Source organism: Pelodiscus sinensis, chromosome 10 (genome assembly GCF_052426305.1).
Source record: "Pelodiscus sinensis isolate ZL-2025 chromosome 10, ASM5242630v1, whole genome shotgun sequence".
Lineage (NCBI taxonomy): Eukaryota > Metazoa > Chordata > Testudines > Trionychidae > Pelodiscus > Pelodiscus sinensis.
The window spans coordinates 1574619-1602455 of NC_143061.1; the positions used below are offsets into that span (position 1 = coordinate 1574619).

At 57.7% G+C, this 27837-nt stretch overlaps 1 protein-coding gene across 7 annotated transcripts; it reads right to left on the reverse strand.

Annotated features, from left to right (window-relative positions):
- Positions 1 to 27837, reverse strand: LOC142830822 (uncharacterized). Of its 7 annotated transcripts, XM_089780692.1 has the most exons (5): positions 10764 to 11419; positions 8313 to 8387; positions 7013 to 7342; positions 5840 to 5946; positions 1 to 4320 (listed from the first exon to the last, which is right to left on the reverse strand). In XM_089780692.1, exons 1-5 carry the CDS (start codon positions 10834 to 10836, stop codon positions 4279 to 4281), a joined length of 627 nt encoding a protein of 208 aa, XP_089636818.1. In that variant the 5' UTR covers positions 10837 to 11419; the 3' UTR covers positions 1 to 4278. The 7 variants fall into 7 exon arrangements, 1 of the variants encoding a protein (XP_089636818.1); XR_016350332.1 differs by lacking the exon at positions 10764 to 11419 and adding an exon at positions 26600 to 27837 and having other exon boundaries at positions 1 to 5946; XR_016350331.1 differs by having other exon boundaries at positions 1 to 5946; positions 10937 to 11419.

Sequence of the window (27837 nt, forward strand, 5' to 3'; positions counted from 1 at the left end):
CCACGGCACCTCACTACAGACTCCCCTCTGGGTTTGATTTTTCAAAGCCAAACCGCGGCCTTCTGGGGCCTCGTCTGACAGGCAGGAGCAATCGAAGAAACACTTGGAGAACAGCACGTTCTGACTGCGCCAGGCTGGCCAAGATGGACTGGCCAGTCATCTGGAAGCAAGCAAGAGCTTGAAGAGTTCACGTCGGATCACAAGTGTCATGGAGGGTGCGGAGAACCTCACTCTCCCGGGCTGACATCACCTTCCACTGGTTAGGGGCTAGGATGGACTTTCATAGGCAGCAGAGTACACATCTGTCGCCGGCTCTCGCCCTTCCTTGGATGTAGCTGGTACAAGGGCCTCAGAGAGAGGATCCTGGCGAGACAGTGTGACGGACCGGGCCATTTCTGGGCACAGCTGAGGGCGTCCGCTCAGGGCGAATTGCTCAAATCCAGGGCTCCTTACAGCCCCCAGACTGGTGACCTCTCCAAACAGGCCACAAACCAGTCCCACAGGGCGCTTCAGCTGCCTGCCTGAAGCCTCCCGAGCAAAACCCCTCTGACACCCCAGCAATATCCGTGCCCCAGATGGCCCCGGGCCTCATACACCGGTGGGGGGTCCTAGCACCCAATCCCACCTACCCCGAACAAGTTCTGCCTGGTTCCAAGAAACCAGCCACAGATCCCTGGTCAATTTACCCTCTGGATCTTACCCACAAATCACGCTGGGCCAATCCTTTAGCATCTAACATCTAAAGGTTTATTACCACAATAAAGAAAAGCATGAGAGTAAGGTTGCTAAAGGATAGTACATTACATGCATCGAATCTCCCAGTTCTCGATGCAGGCTCTAGCAGAGATGTTACAGCTGCTGGTTTAAAAGTTCTTGTTGCACATCTTAGGATCAGGATGGGTTCACAGGTCTTTCGGGCTCTTCGATCCCTGCAATGCTGCCTCTGGGATGAAGTGCTGAGCTGGGAACAAGATGGAGTCCACCACATGGCCTATTTATCCCTCCTTCCTGGCCTCTTCTTGGCTACAGCAGGTCACCTGGCCCATGGCTCATTCCTCTGTGTTCCCTGCTGGTAGCCCTCAGGTATGAGTCACCCTCATTCTTTAGGTGTGTCCTTGGCCCATTGAGAGCCATTGTCCCACAGGGCCTCGCTGGTTAGCATGTCCATAGGCCGGGCCCTGCCCAATGCTCAACCGCATGCAGAGAAATATTCAGTTTCCACACACATTACAGACTCCGAACTACACACACAGACATTATACAATCACATAAATAGCGTACACAGGATCAACAGACAGTGAGCTTCTATTCAACACCCCACATGGCCCCCTTCTATACCATTTTTGGGGCCAACACTTCCACCTATGGGTGCAGCAGTGATCTGGCTGCTCCCCTCAAAATCCAGTAACGTGACAGACGGGCCGTGGGCCTGAGCCAGCCTGAGGTTCCTATGCTCCTGCGCAGGCAGGTGGATGTAACTATTCAGGGGAGGACACCGCAGTCTGGGTTCATTCTGCACCATCACCGGTCAAAAATGCAGTGAGACGTATCATGGCTGGGAAGGGCGGGCAGGGACCATTCCGATTCTCTTACAGCCTTTGCACTGCATGGACCAGCGGACCCCTCCCCTAGGCATTTCTGCATCAAGCCCAGCGTTTCTGCATTAGTGATTTGTTCTAAGGCAGGGACTTGTCTGGCGGAGGCAGGGGTGCGTTTGGTAAGTCCGGGTGTGACGGCGCGTTGGGCTTTTCTCGCCTCCTGCACCCCCGTAATGGCACGGACAGACTCCACCAGCCAGTAGAGCAGAGGGAGTTTATTGCTTCTCCAGGGTACAACACAGCACAGATGGAATCTGGTTCCAGGGCAGGCCCAGGATGCCTCAGCCCCCCTTGAGATGGGGGAGCCTGGGCCCCTAAATTCCAGCCCGTTGCCTAGGCTGCTTCCTCCATGATCCCAGACTGAAACTAACTCTCTTCCAGCCCTGCCCCCAGCCAGGGGCGACATTCCACCTTCGTCTGTTCCTCTCCCTGGGGGGTAGCTGGTCGGACAGGTTGGGAGACCCTGGCCTAGTGACTCATCCCCTGACCTGCTGGGCCGTGGTACAGACAGCAGCCAGTGGGGTCACCCACAGCCCCAGCCTAGCAACCAGCAAGGTACCCCCACTACGTCACACCGGGGTCCTGCTTTAAAGAGAAGACTGCCACTGTCACCGTTTCAAAGGTCAGCCGTTGGTTCTCACGACCAAGTGGTCCTTGGCCCCACGGTCCCCGTCAGAAATCCCCGCTGCCCCCGCGCAATCCACCCGCTTGCCTTTCAGGGACGCAACGTTCCACGGAGCTAAATGACGCCTGGAGAACACGGCGGAACAGGCAGTGAGCAGCCAGGCACGGAGCCCTGGGGTACCCAGTGCCTGGAGAATCTGAGCCCCCCAGTGCTTCTCCGCAAGGCGCTCCCGCTGGCTGCGAGGCAGCCGGATCGCCAGGCAAGGGTAAGATTTATGAAAGGCTCATGCCCAGCCCCTGTGGGCTTTGACAGCCAGGGGACATGCGCTTCCAGACTGCCTGCAGGATGCACTCTTGAAGGCGCCCAGCTGGCGTCCTTTCCTGCTTGGCTCACGCTTGACGCACCCACATGCCACAGGGGTGAGGTGATGCTGCACGGCCCCCGGCCAGCACACACGGGCAGCAGAAAACGTTTGAGAAGCGCAGCTGTTTACACTGACCTCACCTGAGGAACAATCCCAGCTTGTGCCGCTCAGTCATCCCTCCATGTGCCCTGGGCAGAGAGCTCCGGCCCGCCCTCCTTGGCGCTGCATGGCCGAGCGGGCAACAGACCAGCAAGGGGATCACCCGCAGGAAAGGAACACCCCTGCCTCAGCCCCTTTCCCCCAGAGCGGGGAGAACAAGTCCAGCTGCGGTCAGAGCCAGGCCGGGGCCCTCGCTGCTAGGCATCAACTGGGGCACGTGGCACGGGTGGCGCAGGGTGTACGTTCCCACTGGCATGTGTGACAGGAGAGGGATCACGTGACGATTCCCTGTTGTTTTCCCTCCCTCCGGGGCACCTGGAAGTGGCCGCTGTGGGCAGACAGGACACTGGGCCGGAGGGACCTTTGTTCTGACCCCGTCTGGCCGCTCTTATGTAACTAAACAAGCACGGTTATACCCATTCACGTGTAGGTAAACTGAGGCATTAAGTCACTTGCCATAGTGACACAGCTTGTCTGTGGCAGTAAGGTTTCCTGACTCCCAGGCATGAGGATAACCACTAGGCCATTCTTCTTCTCACACATGTTTACATGAACCTCTTGCGCTCACAAACGACTAGGAGGAAGTGTCTCTTGGACAAGCTCTCCGACAGGGTCTGGCTGTGCAGCGTCTGCCCCTAGCTGCAGCAAGAAGCACAGAGCAAAGCAAAGCATGGGGAGTTCAGGACACTCCCGTACCTCAAGCAGGGCCAGGGCGAGCAGGTCTAGAAATAGGCAGGGCTCCAAGGAACTGCCATTCAGTGACTCATCCCATGGCACGCTCTCCTTTAACACCCACTGCTCCCTGTGGATGCGCTTCCTCCGGAGCAAGAGGGCTTTATTCCGAATGAATCTAATCCAACCGGAGACTACGCTGATTAGGAAGAAGGTATTCTTCACCCAGAGCAAGAGCCTCCACACACGGGTTAAAGCAGGAAGGGCGATTCGGCTGTCTACATACACTCCGCCGTCTTCTAGAGTAATGGGGCGTGTAGACAAGCCCTCCCGGTATGCCCATGCCCATGCACAGGCACAGCACTGAAATGGGAGGGGAGGGGCGGGTGCTGTTTACACTCATTGACGCTGAAGAACATGCACTAAAATAGAGCAAGGCGAAAAAGTTCCTGGAACGTGATAAAAAATGGCCTTTTCTAGAAATGAAAACGGGAAAGGAAATTTTTCTTTAAATTTGACATTTTGTAGCATGGGAACACCACCACCAGAGGGGGTTTTTCTTCATTTTTCCGATGGTGAAATGTTTCGGGTTTTGAAAACCAACCCATGCAAACAGCTTTTTCCCCTTCACATAAAAAGCCATTTTCCAAGGGATCCTGGTGTTAAATAACTCGACTGTGCAAATCCACGGAGCGCATGCCACCTCCAGGGCCACGGGCTGTTCCCGAGATCTTCCTCCGGCCTGAAGCGTTGCTCTGTGCTGCTCCAAGCTTGTAACGTCCAACGAACCGGATCATCGTCCCCCACCTCGTCTCTCGCATTTCCAGAGAGTCAGTCACTCGATCCGCCCGTCGGTCTTCCTAGGCAGCCCTCTGGCCCTCAGCCCTTCGGTCTCTTAGCGCCTGTGGGAGTTTTCCCATTGACTTTAATGGCAAGAGGTCAGGCCCACAGCAGCTTCACAAGGGCTCGTCAGGGGCCCTGCACGGCCGAGGGCGACTCGGCCCCCAGAGCTTGTGCGACCTGCTCACGCTCAGAAGATTGACGCCTGGTTTACGTGACCAGAATCCTGCCCCGTGGGCTGGCAGGGGATGGCAGCAACACAGACGCTTCCAGAAAACCCTCTGTCCCCGCCTCGGACTGACAATCTCCCTCGGGGCTTTCCGGTCGCCAGCTGGGCCAGGGTGCCATGGCAACAGCCTGTTCTGACCACATCCCTTTGGTCCCCTGCCCGGCCTGCAGCTCCTCTCTTGCCCCCTGCAGGCCAGTGCTCCGGGGGGAGACCCAGGCTGTGGTCAGAACCTCCGCTTGCCTCTGTCACAAGCACTAGCTGCCCCCGGAGCGTAAAGCCCAGCTCCTGATCTTTTCTCCTGCTCCCCCCCGAGCTGCCCGGGGCGCGCCTCAGCCACGTCCAGCTCCCGCCGGCCGACCAGGGCGCAGCCGCGGTTCGCTGCAAGCTCCCTGACCCCCAGCCAGCCGGCTCAGTGACTCACCCCCTTGTCATTTCCTTTCTGCTGCTTCCCAGGATGGCTGCTGGAAGCTGCACCCCATGGAAACCCTGGCTGAGCCGACGCAGGGTCAGTGCTGGTGGGGCCTGCCCCTCTCTATGGGTAATCCGTGCAGCCCTAAAGCAACGCCCTGCAATTGCCTGAGAGAACAACTGGCAGTGAAGCCGGGCTGCAGCACGTGAGACCTTCATGGCAGCCGCTGCTTTAAAAATCAAGGCGGACGCCCCTGTTCTCTTGGCGGCTCCATGTGGTTCTCACTCTGGATTCTCCTTCCAGAGGAACAACAATAAAACGCTTCACTCCAGTCCCGTCTAGCCCCGGGTCCCCACACACATTGCAGAGGTGGAGGGCTGGAGTCTCACAGCGTCCCTGTGAAAGACCCCTGCAGCGCATCACCCCCATGGTACAGGTGGGGAAACAACAGCACAGAGAACTCCAGCAATTTGACCAACACCGCGCAGAGTGCGCGGCAGAGCCAGGGACAGCATGCAGCTCTCCTGCCTCCCAGCCCCGTGCATTGCAAGCCTCTCCCGGGTTCCCCATCCTAGCACCTTTGCTCTGTGAAATGTCTGTGACAAACTCCCCAAACTCCCTGGGGGGCTACAGATGTGAAACTGAGCTCCAGGGTCACGGACCCTTTGAGCAAATCCCAGATGAGCTGAGGAAGACAGAAACCCCTTTCTTTACAATTCCTTGGAGAAAAGTGCACACAGCGCACAGTCAACCTGTGGAACTCCTTGCCTGAGGAGGCTGTGCAGGCTAGGACTATAACAGGGTTTAAAAGAGTACGAGATAAATTCATAGCGGTTAAGTCCATTAATGGCTATTAGCCAGGCTGGGTAAGGAATGATGTCCCTAGACTCTGTTTGCCAGAAGGTGGAGATGGATGGCAGGAGAGAGATCGCATGATCATTACCTGTTCGGTTCCCTCCCTCTGGGGCACCTGGCTTTGGCCACTGTGGGCAGACAGGATACTGGGCTGGATGGACCTTTGGTCTGACCCCGTCTGGCCGTTCTTATGTTCTTACGTAAAAAAATGAAACAAAGTGAGACTCTTCCAACCCAAACCTCTCCCAACCCACGCTGCCCAGGGATCTCTCACACGAGGGCACCGTGCTACCCCAGGATATAGAGAGGCCCCGATTCATAAGGAGTGCGCTGCGTGTGCTGGATGATGCCTAGGGAAGGGGCGGGACTGCAGAGAACAGAGAGGAGGGTGGTGGGAAGAGGGCGGACGGGCAGGAACAGTGGAGCGCGCACTCGCACTGAGGGACGTAGGCGGCAGGGAGCACCGAACCTCCAAACCGTGACAACTATTGACTCACACAAAGGCCCCTGTATCCCCCTTTCACCAGCATGCAGGCCTCCCCCAGACACCCTGGGCATGGCAGGAGCACAGGGCCCTGAATTTATACCCCTGCTGACAGGCCTGGGGCACAGCTGGAACTCGCCCTCCGCCAGAACATGCTTGGTGCCCCCACTGCGGAGCAATCCAGCTCCAGGCAGAGGCCTGCACAAGGCAAATGCATCACTTAGGCCCCCTTAAGGTTGCCAGATGGTTGAAAGCCCCCCGCCCCCTCACCCCCCCCAAAAAAAAACCTGGGAAAAAATTGTGTTGAAGGGGAAAAAAAAGAGAGGGAGACCAAAGCTGTTGAGCCAAAAAAAATAATAATAATAAAAAAAAAACCACCAGCATTAAAACAGCATGTCCCCTTTAAGAGTGAGTGCAGGGATAGGAGCAGCTGACCACTAAGCCCCAGGGGAGTCATTGCTTCCCCTAGGTCTTTTGGCCGGCAGCCACTTTGTACCGGCAGCCTTGGGGAACTAGGTAAGCATGGGGGGCTGGGGTTGGGGGGCTGGGAGGGGGGGAGAGGCCGGGCGCTGAGTGTTTGGAGGGTTTCCAGGTGCCCGGCATTTTTGCCTCCTGGCCGGGAAAAATTCAGAAAATACCGGACATTTTAGGACATCTTAGGTGTCCAATATTCTCTGAATTTTTTTACCGGGCAGCAGCCGAAAATACCGGACTGTCTGGGTGAACACCGGACCCCTGGCAGCCCTAGGCCCCCTTCAGCTCTGCTGGAGGACTTACCTAGCACTTTTACGCTGGCCAGTGGGCTGAACCCAGCCCCCAGGAGTTTGATGGTTCCACTGCAACTTTTGATTTGACCGTCCCGCTGAGAAAGGCACACGGCCCACTCCTCTGAAACGCCTGTAGGGCCCCGGGCGCAGCCGGGCAGGCACACCCCCGGAGCCCGCCCCGGACAGCAGCACGTGTGCGTGTGCGGACAAGCAGACCCCACTAAGATCTCGGCCCGGCAGGCTGATCCGTGTGGACGAAGCCCAAGGCTCACTGAAGTCCGCGGAGGGCTGCAGCGATCACAGGCCCTGTCCAGGTTGGGTGGCAGGACACAGGCTGCCGCTGGGAAGAATCAGCAATTTCAGGTTCAACGTTCTTACAGTAAAATGTAGGAAGGAAAATCTCCCAGCGTTTGCTAGTAAACTTGTTCTGTTCTCTGCACGGCCTGACTGCAGAGTCACCCTCCCTCCCAAACAGATTTTTCCCTGGGATTTACTGGATCCTACTGGAGACTTCAGAGACACATTTTAAATGAAACACTTGTTCTGAGAGTGAACATGTACAGGGGAAAAAACCCTGGTTTTCTAGCTGTGGAAACCACAGCGAAGTTCTAGCAGCTGTCCCAGTACCTGGCTCTGTGTCTCCCAGGGCCGGAGCAGTGAGATTTAGGAAAAGGCTTTGCAAGAAAAATGAGACTTGCTGAGCTGAGTCTAGGTTCCAACCGAAACGTGAACAAGGAATTTTCTGCTTCTCCTCCCTCTACAGAGTGTCCATGAAAGCTCAGTACAATCAAAGATGGCCCGGCTGGAAAAGGCCACACAACAATCGTTCGTATTCAGCAACTTTGTCTATCCTGCCCCATCTGCTGTGTCTTTCAAGGGGACGTTGCCTAGTTCCCCTCATGGCACTGGTTTTCTTTTTCCTTTGATTTTTTCTTCTTTATTTTTAGACCATTTCCCTTTGTTTTACTGCTGTCAGGTGCAGGGGGAAAGTTCAATCGAATGCAACAGGATGGAACCTTCTGGAGTTACTCTGAAAGCACACAGCAAGAAATAAAGCGTGTGGCCCTTTCTGCAGAGTGTTTCAAGCAGTCAGGGGATTTAACACACAGCGCTCCCCCTGCTAGAGAATTCGACGGGTTTTTTTTCCTGCAGAAAGATCAGTTTTCCACAGTGGGAAATCTCCCCCTCCCCCCTCACAGCCTTTGCTAGAACAAATCTTTTGCAACCTAAAAGCAAGGAAAGCCTTCCCAGAGTCAGGTTTTGTTAGTAACTCAAAACTCAGCCGAGGTTCATCGTAAAAGTCCTGCTACCTTTTAAATCAACGCCAGGCCTCAGATCCAAACTCCGCCAATCCGGCAGCTCCTCCAGTTTCACATGGCTTGATCCTGAAATCATAAAATACTCAGGGTCACTCAAGAGTGGGCTTAGGACCGTGACATGCGGCAAAGCTCTCACGCTGCTGGCGTTCTTGTCACTGACTTTAGTGGCGAGACGACGGGCCTCTCAGGGCGAAATCCCCCTTGCCCACAACTCCGGTCTCACTCGAGCTCCGTTTTAGGGACAGCAGCCACACACACACACACACCTTGCAGTGGATTTCTGCACCGGGGGGCTGTCACAGAGCGAACACAACATGCATTCCATGCAGAACACGGCCCTGCCGCATTCAGAGACACCCCGGGGAGCCCCTCGCTCACAGAGAATTTCCGACAAGGACAGAAATGGGGGAGCCCTGCGCGACGAGTCCAGCCCAGCCCGGGGCCCGGTGCTAGACAGCCCCCGTGCAGAGGCGACGTCGCCGCTCTGGGTACCGGGATGCAGCCCGCAAGGTGGGGGTGGGGTTGCCGCGAGGCGGGTGCGCGCCGTGGAGCTGGGAGGAGAGGGAAGGAGCCGGGTTTGTGCGAAGCCGCACGAGAGGCAGACGTCGTCCCCCCCCCGGCCCACAGGTCACGAGAGCCTTCCAAAGGGGAGTTCCGAAGGCCTCCCGCGTGCACTGGGCCTGCCCGGGCCGCTCGCACAAGGCTGGGTCGCACCGGATGTTACGGCCCCACCGTCCAAAGGACAAACCCCAGGACTGCTCAGCTGCATCCCCCCGCCAAGGCCAGACTTCAGCCGCCCTGTGTATTTAACAGCTTCAAAGACCCTCGAGCGCAGAGGCTAACTTGTAACTCGCCAGCACGGCTCCCACCCCCGCTCCCTGCAGCCTTCCGGGAAGTCAATATTGACAGAGGCCTGGGGCTGCACCCGCCTGGCTGGGACTCCGGTGAATGGGGAAGTTATTACTCAGGAACTGCTGGGTGGGGAGCAGCGGAGATTAAACACTCCCGGCCCCAGGGCCGGTTACGCTTCAACTGGCAAAAGCAACCAAAGTTTCCTCCCCCGGCGGCTGAGCGGCAGCGACTTTGCACGCCCCCCTGGGTGGGATGGCCCGTGCACGCTGCTTGGGAGCCGCTGGGCACGGCTGTTCGGAGCAGTCAGGCGCACGTGGGACGCTCTGGGCACAGTGGGGCTGACAGCCACCCCAGGGCGGGCTCTGCACCCCGGGAAGGGGAGGGGCCTCGGCTGGAAGGGGTGGAGCCAGAGCAGGTACCCCTCTGCACCCCCCGGAGCGACCGGCACAGTGCTCTGGCGCTCATGCAAAGGGCCCGGGGCTCCGGCGCTGAGGCACTTGCCCCTTTGCTGCCCCTGTCAGCAGGCCTGGCTGGCCATTAACGATCCTCGTGGGGAAGAAATGGATCCTGAGCTGTTTCCTGTAAGCTGGGCATTTGGGCGCCCACCCAGAAGAGATTCAAATGCCACCCAGCTGAGTAGCAGAGGGCCCGCAGCCTCACACAGCTTGCAGCCTGGGTTTCCATGGGTGGTGCACATCCACACATGCCGTGGTGCACACAATAACATTTATTCTGCACGTGGGTGGGAAAGGAACATTGGCCCTGAATCACAGTAGTGGGATTCCGACTTGGATCCCACGCTTCCGGGTATTCCGAGATAGGTCACTCGCCCGGCCATTACTGCAGGGGAGTTTGGATTTGGTTCCAGATTAGGACCAGATTATCCCCACTGGGGATTTAGACCCAGCTTTCCATCCAGGCCCCCCACTCGGGAAGTAGCTGGTAGCTCTTTAATGTCTCTTGCTGTTTTCCAATGGGCTTTGTTTGCTCCCCTGCCCCCAACACAGAACGTTTTCCTCAATGGACGCAACAGAGTCCGTCTTCGAAAAACGTCCAGCCCCAAAGTCCAGAACCCAGAGGTGAAGCCAATTCAAATAGGTCTCTGGAAAAGACCAAACTGGGTGCCTGTCCAAACCGAACCTCAGGAGTTCGCCCTCCCACAACCAGTGGCGGGTTGTGCTCTATCTAGCTGCCTGCATTTACTGTGCTTGGTATTTTGGGAAACTAGTCCGCTGCAAACATCCCCAGCAGCTCCCAGCTAACAGAACTGGGAGGCAGGAGGTCTGCGTTCCACCGCCCGCTGAGCCAGAGTCACTGGGGGACCAACGGCAAGTCGCCCTTTGGATTCATTTGCCAATACAAATCAGGCATGTTTTGTTCTTCTAGTGACTTCAAAATGCACCCGCAGGAGAGCTGGAAACAAAGGTGTTTGGTCCCTTTCTTCCGGCCTCCACTTTCTCGGAAAATCCCAGCCTTCCGCTCAGGAAGGAGAAACTACGCATGTGGCTCCAGTGACCGGTCGGACAGCACCCATTTGGAATAGCAAATACGTTTGCTAAAATTAAAATCTGCTGCCAAATAACCACTTACGATCCTTCAGTGCTGGGTGCAAAGAACAGCCTGAGGTCCCAGACAGACACCGGACAATGCTTGTCGAATACATTATTCCCTCTGACTAGGTCTCATCTCTGTAGCTAGAAGCAGAAGCAATCCCCCAAGTGCCCATGCAATGCAGAGGATGGCTGTTGTCAGCTGGAACTAACCCTAAAACTCCCAGAACACGCTCTGCCACCCCGGACAGGGAAGCTTCGGGTGTAAATTTCATGGCGCGTGCCCCAGCAGTCAGCTCTGCCTTTCCCAGGGTAGACAGGAAAAGCAGATTTGCTGTCAGGTCACTGTCAGAGTCCAGCTGGAGAAGAGGGATTTGCAAGGAGATCAGATTGCAGTCAGATTCAATGGTTAACCCGTTAGATTAATAAATGGCAGAAGGAGGAAACAGCAGCCAGGTTAAACAGAGAGAGGAGACGTTCCCCGCAGAGGCACAGGATCTGACCTTTACAACAGATCTGTGACCTGTGATGAAATCTCCTCAGCTCCAGCTCTTATGTGCTCCTGTGTTAACCAGCTGGTGGCAGCATCTTTGCAATGCGAGGGGCTGGGCTGTTCCATGCCAGCCTCCGCCCTCCTGCTGGAAATCCCAGATGGAACAGACTCCAGCGGATTGACAATTTTCTCTCAACTTTTTTTTTTCCCCAATGAAAAATGTCCATTCAAAACCCACCATTTTGGGGGTTATTTCTGGGCTTGTTTTCCATTGAAAACATGAGCAAACATTTCCATTTTCGGTTTCTCATCAGAACGTTGAAAAAGTGTTGATAGAAATGCCATTAAAAAGATCTTTCATGGTTTTGTGCAAAAATATTTACCCCCCCCCCCCCCCGGCTGCACATTCGTCTGCTTGGGCACGTCGCCCGTGACCCAGAGGGGGTAGGAGCCCTCCCTTCAGAACATCTGCAGGGGTTTGTCCCTCCCAACCGTAAATAAGTGAAGCAACGAGACTTCCTCCCACTTCCAGAGTGTAATCGAGCGCAGCGTCTACAAGTGTAAGCCCCTTGGTAAATGCCGTGTAAACGGGATTTGCGAGATCCGAGTTAGCCCCCCTTCGGCATTAGAGGTGTATGTCCATGTTTGAGAAGTATTGGGGAGCCAGAGGTCGTGGCACAGCTGGCCAGGACAGGAGGGGCCCACTTCTAGCGGGGCTCAGTCCCAGTCAGACTGCCGGGGCTCGGGCGCACACCAGCCTGGGCTGCTGGCTCGGGGGAACAAGGCAAGGGGGACTTGAAAGATGGGGCTACATGAAGGAATTACAAGCGGCCCCGCTGGCTGGTGAAAGTCTCCAAAAACCGGAAAGCCCTGAGATTATTTGGGGGTGCGGGTGATGCCGGCGTCTTGGCCAGCCACTGATGAAAGAGCAGATGATTCCCGCACTGTCGTGCACTGCTGCAGCAAACGGAGGAACGGGCCGGCCGCACGCCCCTTGGCAAGCCAGGGCTTGTAAGCGCTGCTGAGAGACCGGCCTGGTGCTCAGGGGACGGAGCTGCTTTCTCTGCTCCCATCCAGATCAGCTGTGGAGTGTTTACTTGACCGTATTTCCTAGGTAATTTCCTGGAGCAGCTTTTGGCTTGGGCACGCTGTGCAAACGCTCTGGCGAGCACGTAACATTCCGCAAGTGAGCTGCGGGTTCGGCTGGGACGCGCCGCTCACACCACACGCCTGCCGTGCTCGCGCTGAACGGGCACAATCCCGGAGGCATTCGGAAGCGAAGGTCGCTCCTAGCGTGCCCCCCCCCCAGCGCGCCACACCAGGCGCGCACACGCCCCACCCACCTTCTGTTTTCACTAGCAGCAGCCAGCCAGCCTGCGCGTGAACGGCCGAGGCCGTAGCAGGCTGGCGAACCGCTCGCGGGTCCTTCGCCTCTGCGGCGTCTCAGAGGGCAGGCGGCAGCACACGCCGAGGGCAACGCGCCTTGGAGAACCGTGGCTCCTGCCCTGGGGAGCAGAGTTCTGGGGCTGCGCGCTCCAGTGCCCACCAGCGACCTGCGCAGGGTCTTCCAGGGAGGAAATAAAAGCCTCTTTTCCGTAGCCAGTGACTCCCTCCCAGGCCCTCGGCACCCAGCAAACCACGCAGCGAGCTCAGCCCAGGCGTGCACAACACGGTCGCACCAGGCTTGACGAGGAACCGAGGGCAGCTCGTTGGAGGTTAGCAGGGGGCCCCGTGGGCTCCTGGGCAAGGTGGGGGGACCTGACTCCTGGAAGGTGGGACGGACGGGGACGGGGCAGCCAGCCCTCCATGCTGCCTGATGTGTGGCGCGTCCGCCCAGCCCTCAGAGCCGCAGAGCGGGCCGCACAGCGCTCCGTCGGCAATTTAAAGGGCCTGGGAAAACAGCCCGGCAGCCGGCAGGCCTGGCTGTCAGCAGCACGTGCACCAGCTAGTGCAAACCACCAGCCAAAGGCGCCCCCGGCTCTGCAGCGGTCACCCACAGGACACTCCCCAAAGAAGAATTTTACATTTTCTGGAAAAGCGGCGAGGAGTCCTGTGGCACCTTATAGACTGACTGAAGTGTAGCTGACCAAGTGGGTCTTTGCCCACGACTGCTTATGCTCCTACAAGTCGGTTAGTCTGTAAGGTGCCACAGGACTCCTTGCCGCTTCTGCAGATTCAGACTAACACGGCGACCCCTCGGATACATGGTCTGGGTTTAAGCATCTCATTTGGGAACACGGGAGCGGGAAACGAACCCAAAGGGCGGCGAGGCGGCCTGGGGCTGGCGGGAAGGCCGAAGGCAGGGCGGCTTGAACACACAAGCACCCAGACCAGAGCCAGCAGACAGCGCCCTAGCGCAGAGAGGCCCCGTGCAGCCGGTCTTCCTCTAGGCTAGCAGGCTGCAGACTGGCGGCTGCTAGGCCCACAGCCCAGGAGTCTCCACAGAGCCCCCTGCTTTGCTAGCGTGACCAGGAAAGCACCCCGTAATGGAAAGCGATCCCTTGCCGTTTCAACAGGCTGCGGTGAGTCGCATTTACACTGCAGCCATGCGAGCACCGCGGTTTGCTGAGGTACCTGCCCAGCTCACCAGCGATGACCTTTAACTTCCTTTAAGTAACATTTGCCTACTCATAGTGCTGCTACGGCCTGGTGATCTCATGAGACACCCCCTGGGAATCATCCCAAACCACCTATTCCTCCCCATTTCATAGCCAGGTCAGCAGCCTTGTGATCTGCTGAGAGCCGAGAGAAGCCGCAACGGAGCAGTCTGAGGCTACTTACAACACTAGGGCTGTGTCTAGACTGGCAGGATTTTCCGGAAATGCTTTTAACAGAAAAGTTTTCCGTTAAAAGCATTTCCGGAAAAGAGCGTCTAGATTGGCACGGACACTTTTCCGCAAAAGCACTTTTTGCAGAAAAGCATCCGTGGCCAATCTAGACGCGCTTTTGCGCACAAAAGCCCCAATCGCCATTTTCGCGATCGAGGCTTTTGTGCGCAAAACAAATCTGAGCTGTCTGCACTGGCCCTTTTGCGCAAAAGTTTTGTGCAAAAGAGACTTTTGCCCGAACGGGAGCAGCATAGTATTTCCGCAGGAAGCCCTGATTTCTTACACGAGACCGGCAGTGCTTTTGCGGAAATTCAAGCGGCCAGTGTAGACAGCTGGCAAGTTTTTCCAGAAAAGCGGCTGATTTTCTGGAAAAACTGGCCAATCTAGACGCAGCCTTGGTTGGGTGGCGATCCGGGGGGATTCTTCCGTCCCACAGAGCCGTCTGATCGGCTGCCCATTGGCGGGCCACGTACGCGCCCTTAGAGAGCTGGAAGGCCCCTGTTCAGGAAAGCCCTCGGCCTGGGCGTGCAGTGCGGCGATTTCAGTCAGGCCCGTGTGAGAGCCAGGGCTTGCTGAGGAGAGCTGAGCGGCGGAAGGTGCCCGCCTGTCCGGAGCACGCGGGAGAAGGTAAGAGTCTCGGGTGCTCTCTGAGGACAAGCTGCAAAGTAACACAGCGGCGAGCACACGACATGGACTAGCCTGAGGCCCCCTGGGGCGCCAGCGAGCGAGGAGACGCTGCTGCCGCCGGTCCCCGGCGATACGTAGACACCCGGTCGGCCTCCCACATGAACGAGGCTTTTCCGCCGCCCCTTCTGCCCCGTCTCGTGCACGTTTCGTTTGCGACGCTCACGGCAGCGCCCCCGCTCACCGCACCCCCTGGGGCACAGGGGCGGCGAGAACCCCCACACCAAACCATGCGCCCTGAGGGGGGTGGACAGCGAGCACCCAAGCGAGCCAGGGCCCAGCTAGTTTATTTACAAAGCCAACCTCAGACCCTGCATAGCCCCCAGGGCTCCCCCGTAGCTGAGCCTGGTACAGCGATGGCACACGCACGCTGGGGCACGGGTGCAAACAGGCGGCTCTGCGGGAAGGCGGCTCCAGAACACAACCCGATTTCACAGAACTCGGGGCGGTAGCATCTGAGAAGCCTTAAGAGAGAGGTGGCTTCCAATTGCAGAGGTGTGCATCCCCACCTCAGCCTGGGCCGGCTCCTTTCCCGCTCCCCTGCTCGGCCGCTTGGCCTCCTTGCAAGGCCCAGAAATCTCCACACCACAGTGCAGCGGGTCGTTTCGAACCCTTTGCAACCGCCACCCCCCGCCAGAGAGAACCCAGAACCAGGAGCGGTGTGGGGAGGGGAGGGGAGGGGAGGAGAGAGGCGGCAGCTTTACAAATATCGCAGCTGGACCTTCCCGGCCCGCAGCTCTGACTAACAAGCTCCTCTCGGGAGGCATCTAGCTCGTCAGGCCGTGTGCAGACCCGCGGAGCCTTTCTTGTGACCCGCTGGAAACAAAAGCGCCCAGAGCCCGGTCGCGCACGGTTAGATCTGTCGCCCGAGTCCTGGCAGCGCTTTCATGTGGCTGGAGGGGCGGCGGGAGGAAGAGAGGTGGAAATAATCGAGGCGTGTGCACTTGTTGGCAGAGCGGATTTACGTCCTGTCTTAATAAAGTGCCCTTTCATCTCTGGCCCCTGGACTCCGAAGCTCGTCTAGACAGGAATTACTGGAGCTCCTTCTCCACTTACAGAGCTCGGGGGCTCTCGGCGCTGTCAGCTCCCGAGGGAGAACGCGGACTCGCAGGATCTGGCGGGAGCGCCATAAGCCACAGACGTTATTTTTCACCGAGTCTTTAAAGTGACAAAGAGCGGGAGACGCGTCGCTCACGCTCCGGACCGTCAGGGGACATGAAAATCTCGGCCGCCACAACTCCCTAGCGACCCTCGGCATCGGGCAAACGCGGCTACGGTGCGTCTACGCTGCGGGGCTTACCTCAAGGTCAGCTACCCGCATGGAGCTGCAGCGGTTGGGTAGCTTATTTCGAAAGCGGGCGCGGCCGCACAGCACGTATTTGGAAACGGAGCACTCTCGCGCTGACGGCCCTTCCCCCTGCAATGGGGGGTGCAGGCGCCGGAGAGAGCAGGCCTCCAGCTTGACCGGATTGAAACACGATTTCGAAATAGCTGCCTGCTGTGTAGACGCGGAGGAAGTGATTTCGGAATAGCATTGCTGGGGAGACGTACCCTAAACGTCTGGCTCCCCGGGTTGAGCAGGGGCCAGGCCCGGCTGTGAACAGAGGACTGGGGGGCACGAAGGGAAGGCGACCCAGAGTGGATTGCCATGGACTCACAAGACTCTGGCCTGCGGGCAGTGGGGCCGTATGTTGGGGGGCTGTTGCAGAGTGGGAAGGTTTTATTGCGGGAGCATGAATGGCGGCTCAAGAGCCTCCCGCAGGGAACAGACAGTGGCAGTGTCACTGCCACGTGCCGTGGATGCAGGCTCCCCTGGCGTGGCTGGCACCCCCGGCCAAACGTCGTGATAACTCAGACAGCTGGTTCTGCTCTCACCCCGTCAGGGAAACGCCGAGGCTGCAAGGAGCCGGCCAGCGCGGCCCTCAGACCAGGAGCACTCCCATCTCTGACCCACCCTGGCCACCGGCGGGGCCGTCTCTCCAGCCTCGCTCCAGCTAAGCTGGCAGCACGGGGCGTAAGTCTGGCTAACACCGCGCAGCTGACCCAGAGGGCCACATTCTGCAGTGCCTGAGCTGGCCCATTAGCCACCCACCTTCCAAGGAAAGCTCCTCTCCTGCCTTGGGAAGGGGCAGCCGGGCCTGCAGTGTGTCCCCTGGCCTAGGGCATCCCGGGGAATCAAGTCGAGCAGAGGAGCGTGGTCCCGATTTCCCACAGGAAAACAGGCCCAGCAAGCCGTGGCCGGTGTGCCTGACACGGGGTCCCTGCAGCGGCACCGGTGCACAGTGCAGCAGAAACGGTCACTTGAGCTGGTGAGAAGCCCTGTGATACGCGAGCAGCTTCTTCCGGTGCCTGCAGCGGCTAAAGAACTGGAATGAAATGCACCTGCAAGCTCAGCTCCCTCCTGCCGCCTCCCTCTCCCGTGGGCACGCTGCACAGGCGCCTCCGGGGCAGGAGAGCCCGACCGTTTCTCAGCCAGAGGTCCTTCGGGTCAGACGCAGCCGCCCAGCAATTCCCTCTCCCTTGTACGGCCTCAGTCATCTTACAGTAACCCCGGCCTAGAGGCGTGGAGCCGAAGGCCGAAGGGACCAGCCTGACCACACGTCTCTCCTCCAGTGCCCAGCCCAGCCCAGCCGATCCGACGGAGCGAGGGCGCTTTTGGAAAGAAGCATCGTGCTTAGGAGACTTGTCAGCTTCGCCACCTCTCTGGGGGCTCTGAGCCAGGCCAGCCGGGGGCTCTCGTGCCTTTGTGGACTGTGGGGAGGGGCAAAGGACTGGTTTGCCAACGCATGGGCCAAGGAGGAAAGAGACCGGGCCCTGGTGGTGTAGTGGGCCGGGTTTCTCGGGAGGAGAGAACGTGCCGGGCGCTGGGATACGAGGGGGCGTGTGAACGTGGGTGAGAAGTTCTGTGGCAACCCTCCTCCCTCCCAGTCCCCCGGGCAGCCCCACAAGGCCGGGGCCCGGGGCCGCCACAGGAGGCCACTGCACACGGGAGAAAGACGAGACCTGTCTGAGCCGACTGGTTCTAGGGTGGGGATGCTCATTCTCGCTCAGCAGTCAGGACTGACTTCCCCGGGAGCCGTGGGCACAAGGCGCTTCTCTAACCGCCCGTCAGCGGGGGGCTCCTGGGGGCCAGGCTTCCGTGGCATGGAGGAGCTCTGAAGGGGCAGGAGCTTTCAGCACTTCACTAGCCCAGGCGGCCCTGCAGACCCGGCAGCTCTGGCCATCCTGCAAAGATTCTGGGGCATCGCCTGGATAGGCCATCCCGGCCAGAGGGCCTGATGCTTTGAGGCATTGGCTCGGGGAACAGGGGGACGTGTTCTCTTGCAGCCTCACCCGGGCTAGCACAGGCAAGCGGTTTGTACCACCGAACCCCAGGGCGGGCAGAGCCCTCAGGAGGCACCGAGTCCAGCCCCTGCCCAAAGCAGGACCAGCCCCGACTCAACCATCCCAGCCAGGGCTTTGGCAAGCCGGGACTGAAACACCTCTAGGGATGGAGACTCCACCCCCTCCCCTGGGAACCCAGCCCAGAATCTCTCCACCCTCCTAGGGAAACAGTTTGTCCTAATATCCCACCTAGACCTCCCTGTGACGTATGCTCAACAGTCTAGCCAGCTTTATCCACCTTACAGTCCATTTCTCCAGTCCAGACGCCCTTCACTTGCTGGCAAGAATCCTGTGGGAGACCGTATCAAAGGCCTTGCTAAAGTCAAGGTCTATCCCATCCACCGACTTCCCCATGTCCACAGAGCCAGGGACCTCATCACAGAAGCTAATCAGATTGGCCAGGCAGGACTTGCCCTCCCGATTTCTAGCCCGGCTCCGGGTCTCGGTGGAAAACGCTGTCCCCACTCTAGTGTCCAGCACATGCCAGGTGGAGGAGCTGCCCTCTGGCAGATTAACCCTTTCAGATCCCCCCGGTGCAGACGGGCTGCAGAAAATCCAGCCTGTGCGGGTGGTCTCGTAGGCAGCCTTGGCAATGGGGCCACAGGGCCAAGTGCCCACTCAGAGCCACATCCCCCCAACTGGCTGCAGCTTTGCACTTTGGCACAGTGCCTCAGAGGGCTGCATCTGAAACCTGGACACACAAATCTGGGAGGCTCACAGGCCTGTCTCCCCCCGGCCGCCCCTCCCCCGAGCGCGGAGGGCCACACGTCAGCTGTGCTCTGTGTGGTGGTAACGAATGAAGTTCGTGTGTTCCAGAGAAATCTTTACTCCACGGCATGAAAACCAGCACGCAAGCAACCCTCCCCCCACCGCAACCGTCCCTCGTGCACTAAGTGCATCGCACAGACCAACCGGAGAGACCCCCTAGCAACGCAGCCCCTGCTCTCCGCCCCACAGCAACGGGACTGACTTTCAGCATCCACCTGCCGCCTCCAGGCATCCCTGATCCTTGCAGCCCCACGCTGGGTCTTGGGCCTTTCAGACTCCACCTCCAGGCGCCAGGCCTCAGTGGTGCAGCCCTGAGTGAAGCTTTCACCCTCCCCATCACAAATACAGAGGATACAGCGCAGCGATAACCAGAGAGATGGTATCGTTGGCCAGGTCCCGCTTCCTGTCGACACATCGCCAGCCGGCTTTCAAACGGCTCAGAGCACACGCCCCAGCCACTCGGCGCCTGCTCAGGCTGTTAGGGAACCGCTCCTTGCTGCCAACAAGGCTCCCAGCACACGGCGGCATGAGCCGGGCAGGCAGGGTCTCCAAGGATCACAACGGGCATCTCCACTTCCCCCTCGTGATCTTCTGCTCCAGTGGAAAGTCCCCACTTGCAGTTTCCTGGGCAGACCAGTGCTCTGAAGGATGCAGACGTTATCACAGGACCCTCGAACAGGGAGGGACCTGGAGAGGTCGTCGAGTCCAGCCCCCCGCCCTCACAGCAGGACCCAGCACCATCTAGACCATCCCCGACAATGTCTGTCCAACCTGCTCTTCTATATCTCCAGAGATGAAGATTCCACAACCTCCCTAGGCAACTTATTCCAGCGTTTAACCACCCTGAGAGATAAGAACTTTTTCCTAATGTCTGACCTGACCCCCCCGGCTGTGCACCTTTCCGAATCAGCCTGCGTTTGTCTGTGAAACGTCCCGGTGACCCCCCAGGCACCGAGGAAGAACCCCGGAGAAGCACCCCATGGCCCGAGGAGGCAGAGCGTGCAGCACAGAAGCCATGGAAAGACGGCACCAAATACGGATGGAAGCACAGGGGATGCTGGGATGCGAAGTGACTCACTACAGGGCGTTGGGACAGGACCCAGGCTGCCCCACACCCAACCCTTCCCACACACCTCCGCGGCAGAGGCGGCGCTCGGTGGGAGAGCTGGCCGGAACGCACCGCTCGGAGAGCCACGGCAGGTGCCGCGTGTGGGGCCGTGCTGCTGCGCTGGTGGCTGGCTGCGTGGACACCCCACAGCGTTTCCCTGCTGCGCTCAGCGCACGGCCCTGGCACTGCCAGCGCTCCCCGTCGGCCAGCGTAGACGTGTTCTAGGAGAGGGCCGCTGCACCAAGAGGGGAGATTCTTATGGGCGGCCCACAGGTTCCATACAAATCCGGTTACCCGCAACATCCCAGCTGGTTTGTACGTGTTGCTCGGAAACCATCCGTTTCCCGCATAAGCAAAGGAAGCGCGCGATAAAGCGGCCCCCTTCAGCCAGGAAGTCGCGCTAGCACGCGGCATGAATGGGTGCCATTCGTCACCCTTTCAGACTAGCCTGCCTATTTATGTGGGGTGGGAAAAGGACCGCTCCAGCACCACCCCCTCAAAGCGCCGCGCATTGCTCAGGGTGCTCGCCCCGCCTTTGTCCTCAACAGCCCTGGCGACCTACTAGCCCTGTCCTCCCCAGGACAGGATCACGTAGATGAGGGACATTTATAAACATATTTGGAGCTGAGCTGAGTCCTGTGTAAGTTAGCAAATTAACAATGGAATCGTTAATAAGGATGCAAGCTGACAGGCAGTCTGGTCTAATGGTTATGGCTCTCCTTTCTGGTCCTGGTGCTGCCCTTCATCCATACAGGGGAGCAGGGAGGATCACTCTGGCAAAGGGGCTTCTGAAATCCTTGCTCTAACTCAGTTCTCACCTACGCTGTAGTGGGAGGTCTGCAGGCTTTGTAGTGGTGCTGCCTTGGCCCTGTCCCTTAGCCCAGTCCGCAGCCAATGGCCCTCTGCTACTGCTGGATGCAGCGTTGTGTAGCCATGTGGGCCCCGGGGTATTACAGACAAGGTGGGTTAGGAGCTGTCGAGCGACTCTGTGGAAGCGCCAACGCTCGTCTCCCTCTCCCCAGTGTACGTGGGCCCGAATAAAGCTATTCCCGCCCGCGGCTCTCCGCGTGGACCAGGGACCAGCTGTGGCGCAGTTCGAACGTGGCAGGGCCACCAATGCCGCTGGAGAAATGTGACACCCCGGGCTTGGGCCAGCACCGCCTTGTGCTGTGCACTCAGGCAGCATTTGCCTTCCCAGCGGCTTGCAAGGACAACGCCCCGCCTGCGTGCAGGAGAGCCAGGCCAGGGCCCGTATCCCGGCTCCAGCCAGCGGGGCTGCCTTTGCCTGGCCAGGGGATGTGGGCGCTCGTTCCCTGGCGGGGCTGCGGGCTGGGGTTGCGAGGGAGGGGACGCAGCAGACAGGTACCAGACATTTCTCCTGAGCGTCAGTTCAACAAGCCCTTGATTATGGGTAATTTTCGTCTTAAATGCGGTGCAATTTCAGTCATTTAGCAGCGCACGATGATGGATTAGAGTGCCGGGCGATAGACGCTCATGTTCCCCCGGCACAATTATCACACACTTTGCTTAATAACAGCGTCCTGTTCCAACCAAAACACATAGTGTCTAATTCCTTGCATCAGAGAGTCAGGGCAATTAGGGAGGGAAATGACTCATTAGGCCGTTGCCTGCGCCCTGCTGCCAGGCCAAGACTGCTCCCTGCAGTATATTGGGAGCATTTCGCTCCGGTGGCCCTGACACGGATCAGCACAGCAGCAAAGTCCAGCCGGGGGGATTCGGAGTGGAGAGCAGGAAGCCCAGGAAGGTGCTGTCCACGGCCTTGTGTATCTGCCACAGCAGGAACAATATTGTCGGCTGAAAGGGCCTCGCCCCACCCCTCAGAACTGGGGCCGAGAGCGCAGACACTTGTCATGAAAAAAAAAGTTTGTAGCCAATGCTGAAGGCTTTGATTGACAACGGAGACCTTTTCTGCGCGACACTGGACACGTTTGGTTTCGAGGGGAAATTTTTCAGGGTTTGTGACTTTTCCCGTCCCCACACAATGGTTTTGTGCACATGGTTTTGACAAAAACATTCACTCTCATGGGAGCATTTGTCACTGGAAGAAAGGGCTCCTGGCCAGCCCTGGGACCTGGCGCTAGTTTGGGGCCTTGCCTGCCCGGCCCAGCCCCATGGAGCTCGGTGGCTGTGCAGTGCAATGGGATTCCTCTGCCAGGGGCCTGAGTCTGGAGGTCAGCTCCACCCGTGGCCATTTCCTCGCCCCGCCGTGGGGCTACCCGTGGAGCAGCCGAGACCCCACGGCCGGGATTTCCCTTATGCTGGGTGGAACTCGCCCACATTCTCATGACACTCCCCTTTGGGCCGGTGGCACCCATGCCCGGGGGTGCTCGCGCTCTGCCCGTAGCGAGGGGACAGGTGGAAACCGCAGCTAAAGGAGAAGGGGCTCGTGAAGCAGGCTGGGCGCCTCTCTCCATCCCAGAAAGCGGCGGCTGGGATCGCCCCTCTGATCAGAGAGCAGAAGCAACACCACGCAACCCGCGTTACCGGGCAAACCGCCCACCCGGCGCAGGCAACCAACGCTCACACACAAGGCCCACGCCTATTGCTGGGTACGCTGTCCCTCTGGCAGCGCCCGATCGGCCCTTTCCAGAGCCAGGGCTCCTTGCGCTAGAGTAGAGCGCAGACGCTGACAGACTGTTCCTGCCAGGCGAGGGCTCGTGGATAGCAAAGAGCAAGGCTGGAGCTGCTGTGACGGACCGGGCCAGGTCTGGGCACAGCTGAGGGCGTCCGCTCAGGGCGAATTGCTCAAATCGGGGGCTCCTTACAGCCCCCAGACTGGTGACCTCTCCAAACAGGCCCCACACCAATCCCACAGGGCGCTTCAGCTGCCTGCCTGAAGCCACACGAGCAAAACCCCTCGACACCCCAGCAATATCCGTGCCCCAGATGGACCCGGGCCTCATACACAGGTGGGGGGTCTTAGAACCCAATCCCACCTACCCCGAACAAGTTCTGTCCGGTTCCAAAAAACCAGCAGGTCACCTGGCCAGCGGCCTATCCCTGTGTCCCCTGCTGGTAGCTCTTAAGCGTCGGTCACCATTCCCGAGGTGTGTCCTTGGCCCACTGAGAGCCATTGTCCCACAGGGCCTCGCTAATGTGCATGTCCATAGGCCTGGCTCTGCCCAATGCTCAGCCACATTCAGAGAGACTTCCAGTCTCCATACTGATTCCTAACTCCACACACAGACATTACACAGATCTCTGAAGAGCAGATACAGAATCAGAAGAAAGTAGCTTTTGTTTGACCCCTCCCATGGCCCCCTTGTACCACTCCTGGGGCGAACACCCCCCCATGGGCGCAGCAGTGAGCCGGCTGCTCCCCTCACAATCCAACAACGTGACAGCCGCCCCTGGACAATTCACGGAACTAGGAAAAGCCTCCACACACGTTAGCTGCTAGGCGCCATCCCTGGGCCCGGCTGCAGCCGTCTGACATCTTCCCCACCCCTCACCAGTGGCTGCTTTGGGCCAGGGGCCACCCAAGGCAAGCCGGGTAATGGAGTCAGCGCTGGGCAGTTTGCTCGGCCCTTGATTATGCTTTCCACACCCAACCACTGCTCTCTTTTCCCAAAGCAACAGCCAAATGCAAGCAGCGGCCGGGCAGGCAGCCTCGGGTGCAGCGGGGGCCTGCAGGGACAACCTGAGATTTAGAAAGACCCCGCCAATGATCCTTGGCAGAACGCCCCGCACCCCCCAGCCAAGATGAAAGGCCATTGCCTGCTGAATTCTGCTCTGAATATTACACTTCCCCCATCCAAGGAGTCCTGTGCATTGGCGAGGCACCGAGGGTTTTCAGAGGAAGGCGTGAAAGAAGCGTGCAGGACTAGTAACACTCGGAAAGAAACGCCGCTGGGATCACATGACCAGCATTGTGTGTCAGAGATGGGATACATCAATACTTGTCCGGTGTTGCCATCATGTCAGCTGATACCCGAGCAAGACTTTACACAACATCTTATCTTTGATAGGATAACGAGCCTTGTGGATAAGGGAGAAGCGGTGGATGTCATATACCTAGACTTTAGTAAGGCATTTGATACGGTCTCGCATGATATTCTTATTGATAAACTAGGCAAATATAACTTAGATAGGGCCACGATAAGGTGGGTGCATAATTGGCTGGATAACCGTAGTCAGAGAGTTGTTGTTAACGGTTCTAAATCCTGCTGGAAAGGGATAACAAGTGGAGTTCCTCAAGGATCTGTTTTGGGACCCGTACTGTTCAATATCTTCATCAATGATGTAGATATTGGGATAGAGAGTACGCTTACTAAGTTTGCAGATGATACCAAACTGGGTGGGGTTGCGACTTCTTTGGAGGATAGGGACATAATTCAAAATGACCTTAGCAAGTTAGAGAAATGGTCGGAGGTAAACAGGATGAGGTTTAATAAAGAGAAATTCAAAGTGCTCCACTTAGGAAGGAACAATCAGTTCCATACATACAAGATGGGAAGCGACTGTCTAGGAAGGAGCATGGCGGAAAGGGATCTAGGGGTCATAGTGGACCACAAGTTGAATATGAGTCAACAGTGTGATGCTGTTGCAAAAAAAGCAAATATGATTCTAGGTTGTATCAACAGGTGTGTTGTAAGCAAAACTCGTGAAGTCATCCTGCCGCTCTACTCTGCACTAGTTAGGCCTCAGCTGGAGTACTGTGTCCAGTTCTGGGCGCCACATTTCAAGAAAGATGTGGAGAAAGTGCAGCAGGGGAGGTTTAGATTGGACATTAGGAAAAAATTCCTAACTGTCAGGGTGGTCAAATATTGGAATAAATTGCCAAGGGAGGTGGTGGAATCTCCCTCTCTGGAGATATTTAAGAACAGGTTAGATAGACATCTGTCAGGGATGGTGTAGACGGAGCTTGGTCCTGCCTTGAGGGCGGGGGGCTGGACTCGATGACCTCTTGAGGTCCCTTCCAGTCCTATTAGTCTATGATTCTATGATCACAGGCAAGGAATCTCATGTGGCAACCGCAGAATATTACAGAGATCTACACGAACTGAGAAAAATGAAAGGAAACTTACACAAATCTTGACATGCTTAGACAAACATTCCTGTGGATAAGCGCGCGTGTTTAAACCTCTCAGAGGGGTAGCTGTGTGAGTTTGGAACTTTAAAACAAATTTTAAAAAGTCCTGTGGCACCTTGGAGACTAACAACAATATTTCTATATAGTATCATGAGCTTTCGTGGGCAAACCCACTTCCTCGGGTGAGTGGCTCTTGGGTTTCGCCCAGGGAAGCGCATGAGTCTCTCTATTGTGGTCAGTCTCTGATGCCTCTGGACTGCTCAGTTGTTTCCAAGAGCACAGGTAGGTATGCATGTACCGGACACGAGCAGCGGTCAGGGGTGGTAGCAGACACGGGTATTTGGGGTGGGGTCCCCTCGAGGGGACTACATGTCAACGCTCTGGGCAATGTTCTTAAACACAGCAATGGGGAGCATCTTGCGGACTAGCCGGGGGCCTAAGGGAAAGAGCCAGCACGCCCAAGGGCGATTGCTGTGCTAAGCAGGAGGGGGCTGTTTACGCAGACGGTCCTGCGGTCCTGATTCTGTCAAACCCAACCACAGTCGCACCTTCCCCTGTTCGAGAGCAGGTGAGAGCTGAATTGCTGAGGCTGGCTTCCCTTGGAGCGAGGCCGAGCAAGCTCAGAGCTATACCCCGCATGCAGCATGAAAGGGGGCTCTGCATGCCACGATCAAGCCCACCAACCCGCGTGTCTCGGCTCACGCTCCTCGGGCCACCTTCCCGGGAGGTCGCTGGGACGTGCAACCCTCTGGGAGGGGGCAGTGTGATGGCGCGTTGGGGTTCCCCGTCTCCTGCACCCCCGTAATGGCACGAACAGACTCCACCAGCCAGTAGAACAGAGGGAGTTTATTGCCTCTACAGGATACAGCACAGCACAGATGTCATCTGGTTCCAGGGCAGACCTAGGATGCCTCAGCCCCCCTTGAGATGGGGGAGCCTGGGCCCCTAAATCCCAGCCCCTTTCCCTAGGCTGTCTCCTCCATACCACCAGACAGAAACTAACTCTCTTCCAGCCCTGCCCCCCAGCCAGGGGGGCATTCCACCTCCCCTTGTTTCTTTCCCTGGGAGGTAACCGGTCGAACAGGTTACCTCCCTGACCCATCAGCTACTCGGCTGGGCCGTGGTACAGACAGCAGCCAGTGGGGGTCTCCCACAGCCCCAGCCTAGCAACCAGCAAGGTACCCGCACTACGTCACAGACAGCACATCCCCTTAATTGCATACGCCCTCTGATCTTTTCCATCCATGTGTGGAATACATTTTGTTCTGTGCACTGAGGCATCTGCCACTGTGCACCCTGAGGAGAAACACAAACCGAGCTGTGGGCGGCCCCATAAGTGCATAACTTCTGGGAAACACTGCTTAGCTGCGTTCTATGTGTCTTTAGTATCTCTCATCCCCAAGCGTCCCCTCGGGCTGTAGTGATTACTAAGGCTGGCCAACATTTCTGGGGCTGCAACATTCCTCTCTTTTTAGAAATCATCTCTTTCCCCCAAAAGAATGAAACTCCTCATGCGGCTTCTCCCTGTAACCTGGTACCTCAGCTTCACGGTACTTACTGCGTCTCCGAGGGCTCCTGTGACCCTCCCGGATCTGACACGTCGTTCCAGTGAATTGAGCGCGTGGAAACCTGAAGCCGAGCGATTTCCTGCCTGTTGATCTTTCTTTTCAGATAAGGCCGGGCCTTCCCGCGCTCCAGGAATCATTGCACCCTCCCAGGCAGCGGCAGCGCACTCTCCGGGGGGCAGGACATTCCAGCCGTCGAACTGTCCATCAACACCCTGGGAAGTTTCACAACAACACGCTCACCAGGGAGACGTCCCCTGAAGGCCAACAGACCCGGTTGTGCTGCTGCGTCTCCATGCAGTGCCCTAGGCAGCTCCGTGCTTGCTTCGCACTGATTCTGGCCATGCCAAATGAATCCATTTTTTGTTCCCTGGGGCTCAGTGTGTCCGACACAAACGGGGCCTTTCTTGCTCTAGGGCCTGGCCAGGCCCTGGGTCACACTCCCACAGCCCCAGCGTCCTTGCTGGAGTCTTTCGGGTGAGCTCTGTGGAGGAGGTACAAAGAGGAATAGGAAGGGCTCATGTGGTCTTAGGGCTTTGCTCCATTTACCAGGAGATCAGCACTGTGGAAATTGATCTCCCGGGGTTTGATTGAGCGGGTCTAGTAAGGACCCACTAAATCAACTGCTGATGGTACTTCCATTGACTCCAGCATCCCACCAGGGCACGAGGAGTAAGGGAAATTGACAGGAGAGTTTCTCCCATCGACCCGCTGCAGGGGTGTGTGGCAGAAATTCAGCCTAAGGTACATCAACTCCAGCCACGCTACGTTCATAGCTAGGGTTGCATATCTTAGGCTAACTATGCCCCCTAGTGTAGATCTGGTCTCAGCTGCCTGAAAGCAAGTTGTGACCTAGTGGGGGTACCTTGCTGGTTGCTATGCTGGGCAGTGGGCTGTGGGTGACCCCCAGTGGCTGCTGGCTGCAGCACGGCCCAGCAGGGCAGGGGATGAGTCATTATGCAAGGGGGCTAAGAACCTGTCTGACCAGTGATCTCCCAGGGAGTGGAACAATGGGAAGAAGGGGAGTGGAGCCCTGGCTGGGGGCAGGGCTGGAAGTGAGTGAGTTAGGTTTCTGGCTGGTATCATGGAGGAAGCAGCCTAGGCAACGGGCTGGGATTTAGGGGCCCAGGCTCCCCCATCTCAAGGGGGGCTGAGGCATCCTAGGCCTGCCCTGGAACCAGATTACATCTGTGCTGTGCTGTATCCTGGAGGAGCAATAAACTCCCTCTGT

Coding starts and splice junctions, on each gene's coding strand:
- LOC142830822 (XM_089780692.1), bottom strand. CDS start 10,836: ATGTATTCGACAAGCATTGTCCGGTGTCTGTCTGGGACCTCAGGCTGT. Junction 5,947..7,012: donor GGCCAGCGTAAAAGTGCTAG/GTAAGTCCTCCA, acceptor TTTTTACGTAAG/AACATAAGAACGGCCAGACG. Junction 4,321..5,839: donor AGAGGGAGGGAACCGAACAG/GTAATGATCATG, acceptor AAACTCCCACAG/GCGCTAAGAGACCGAAGGGC.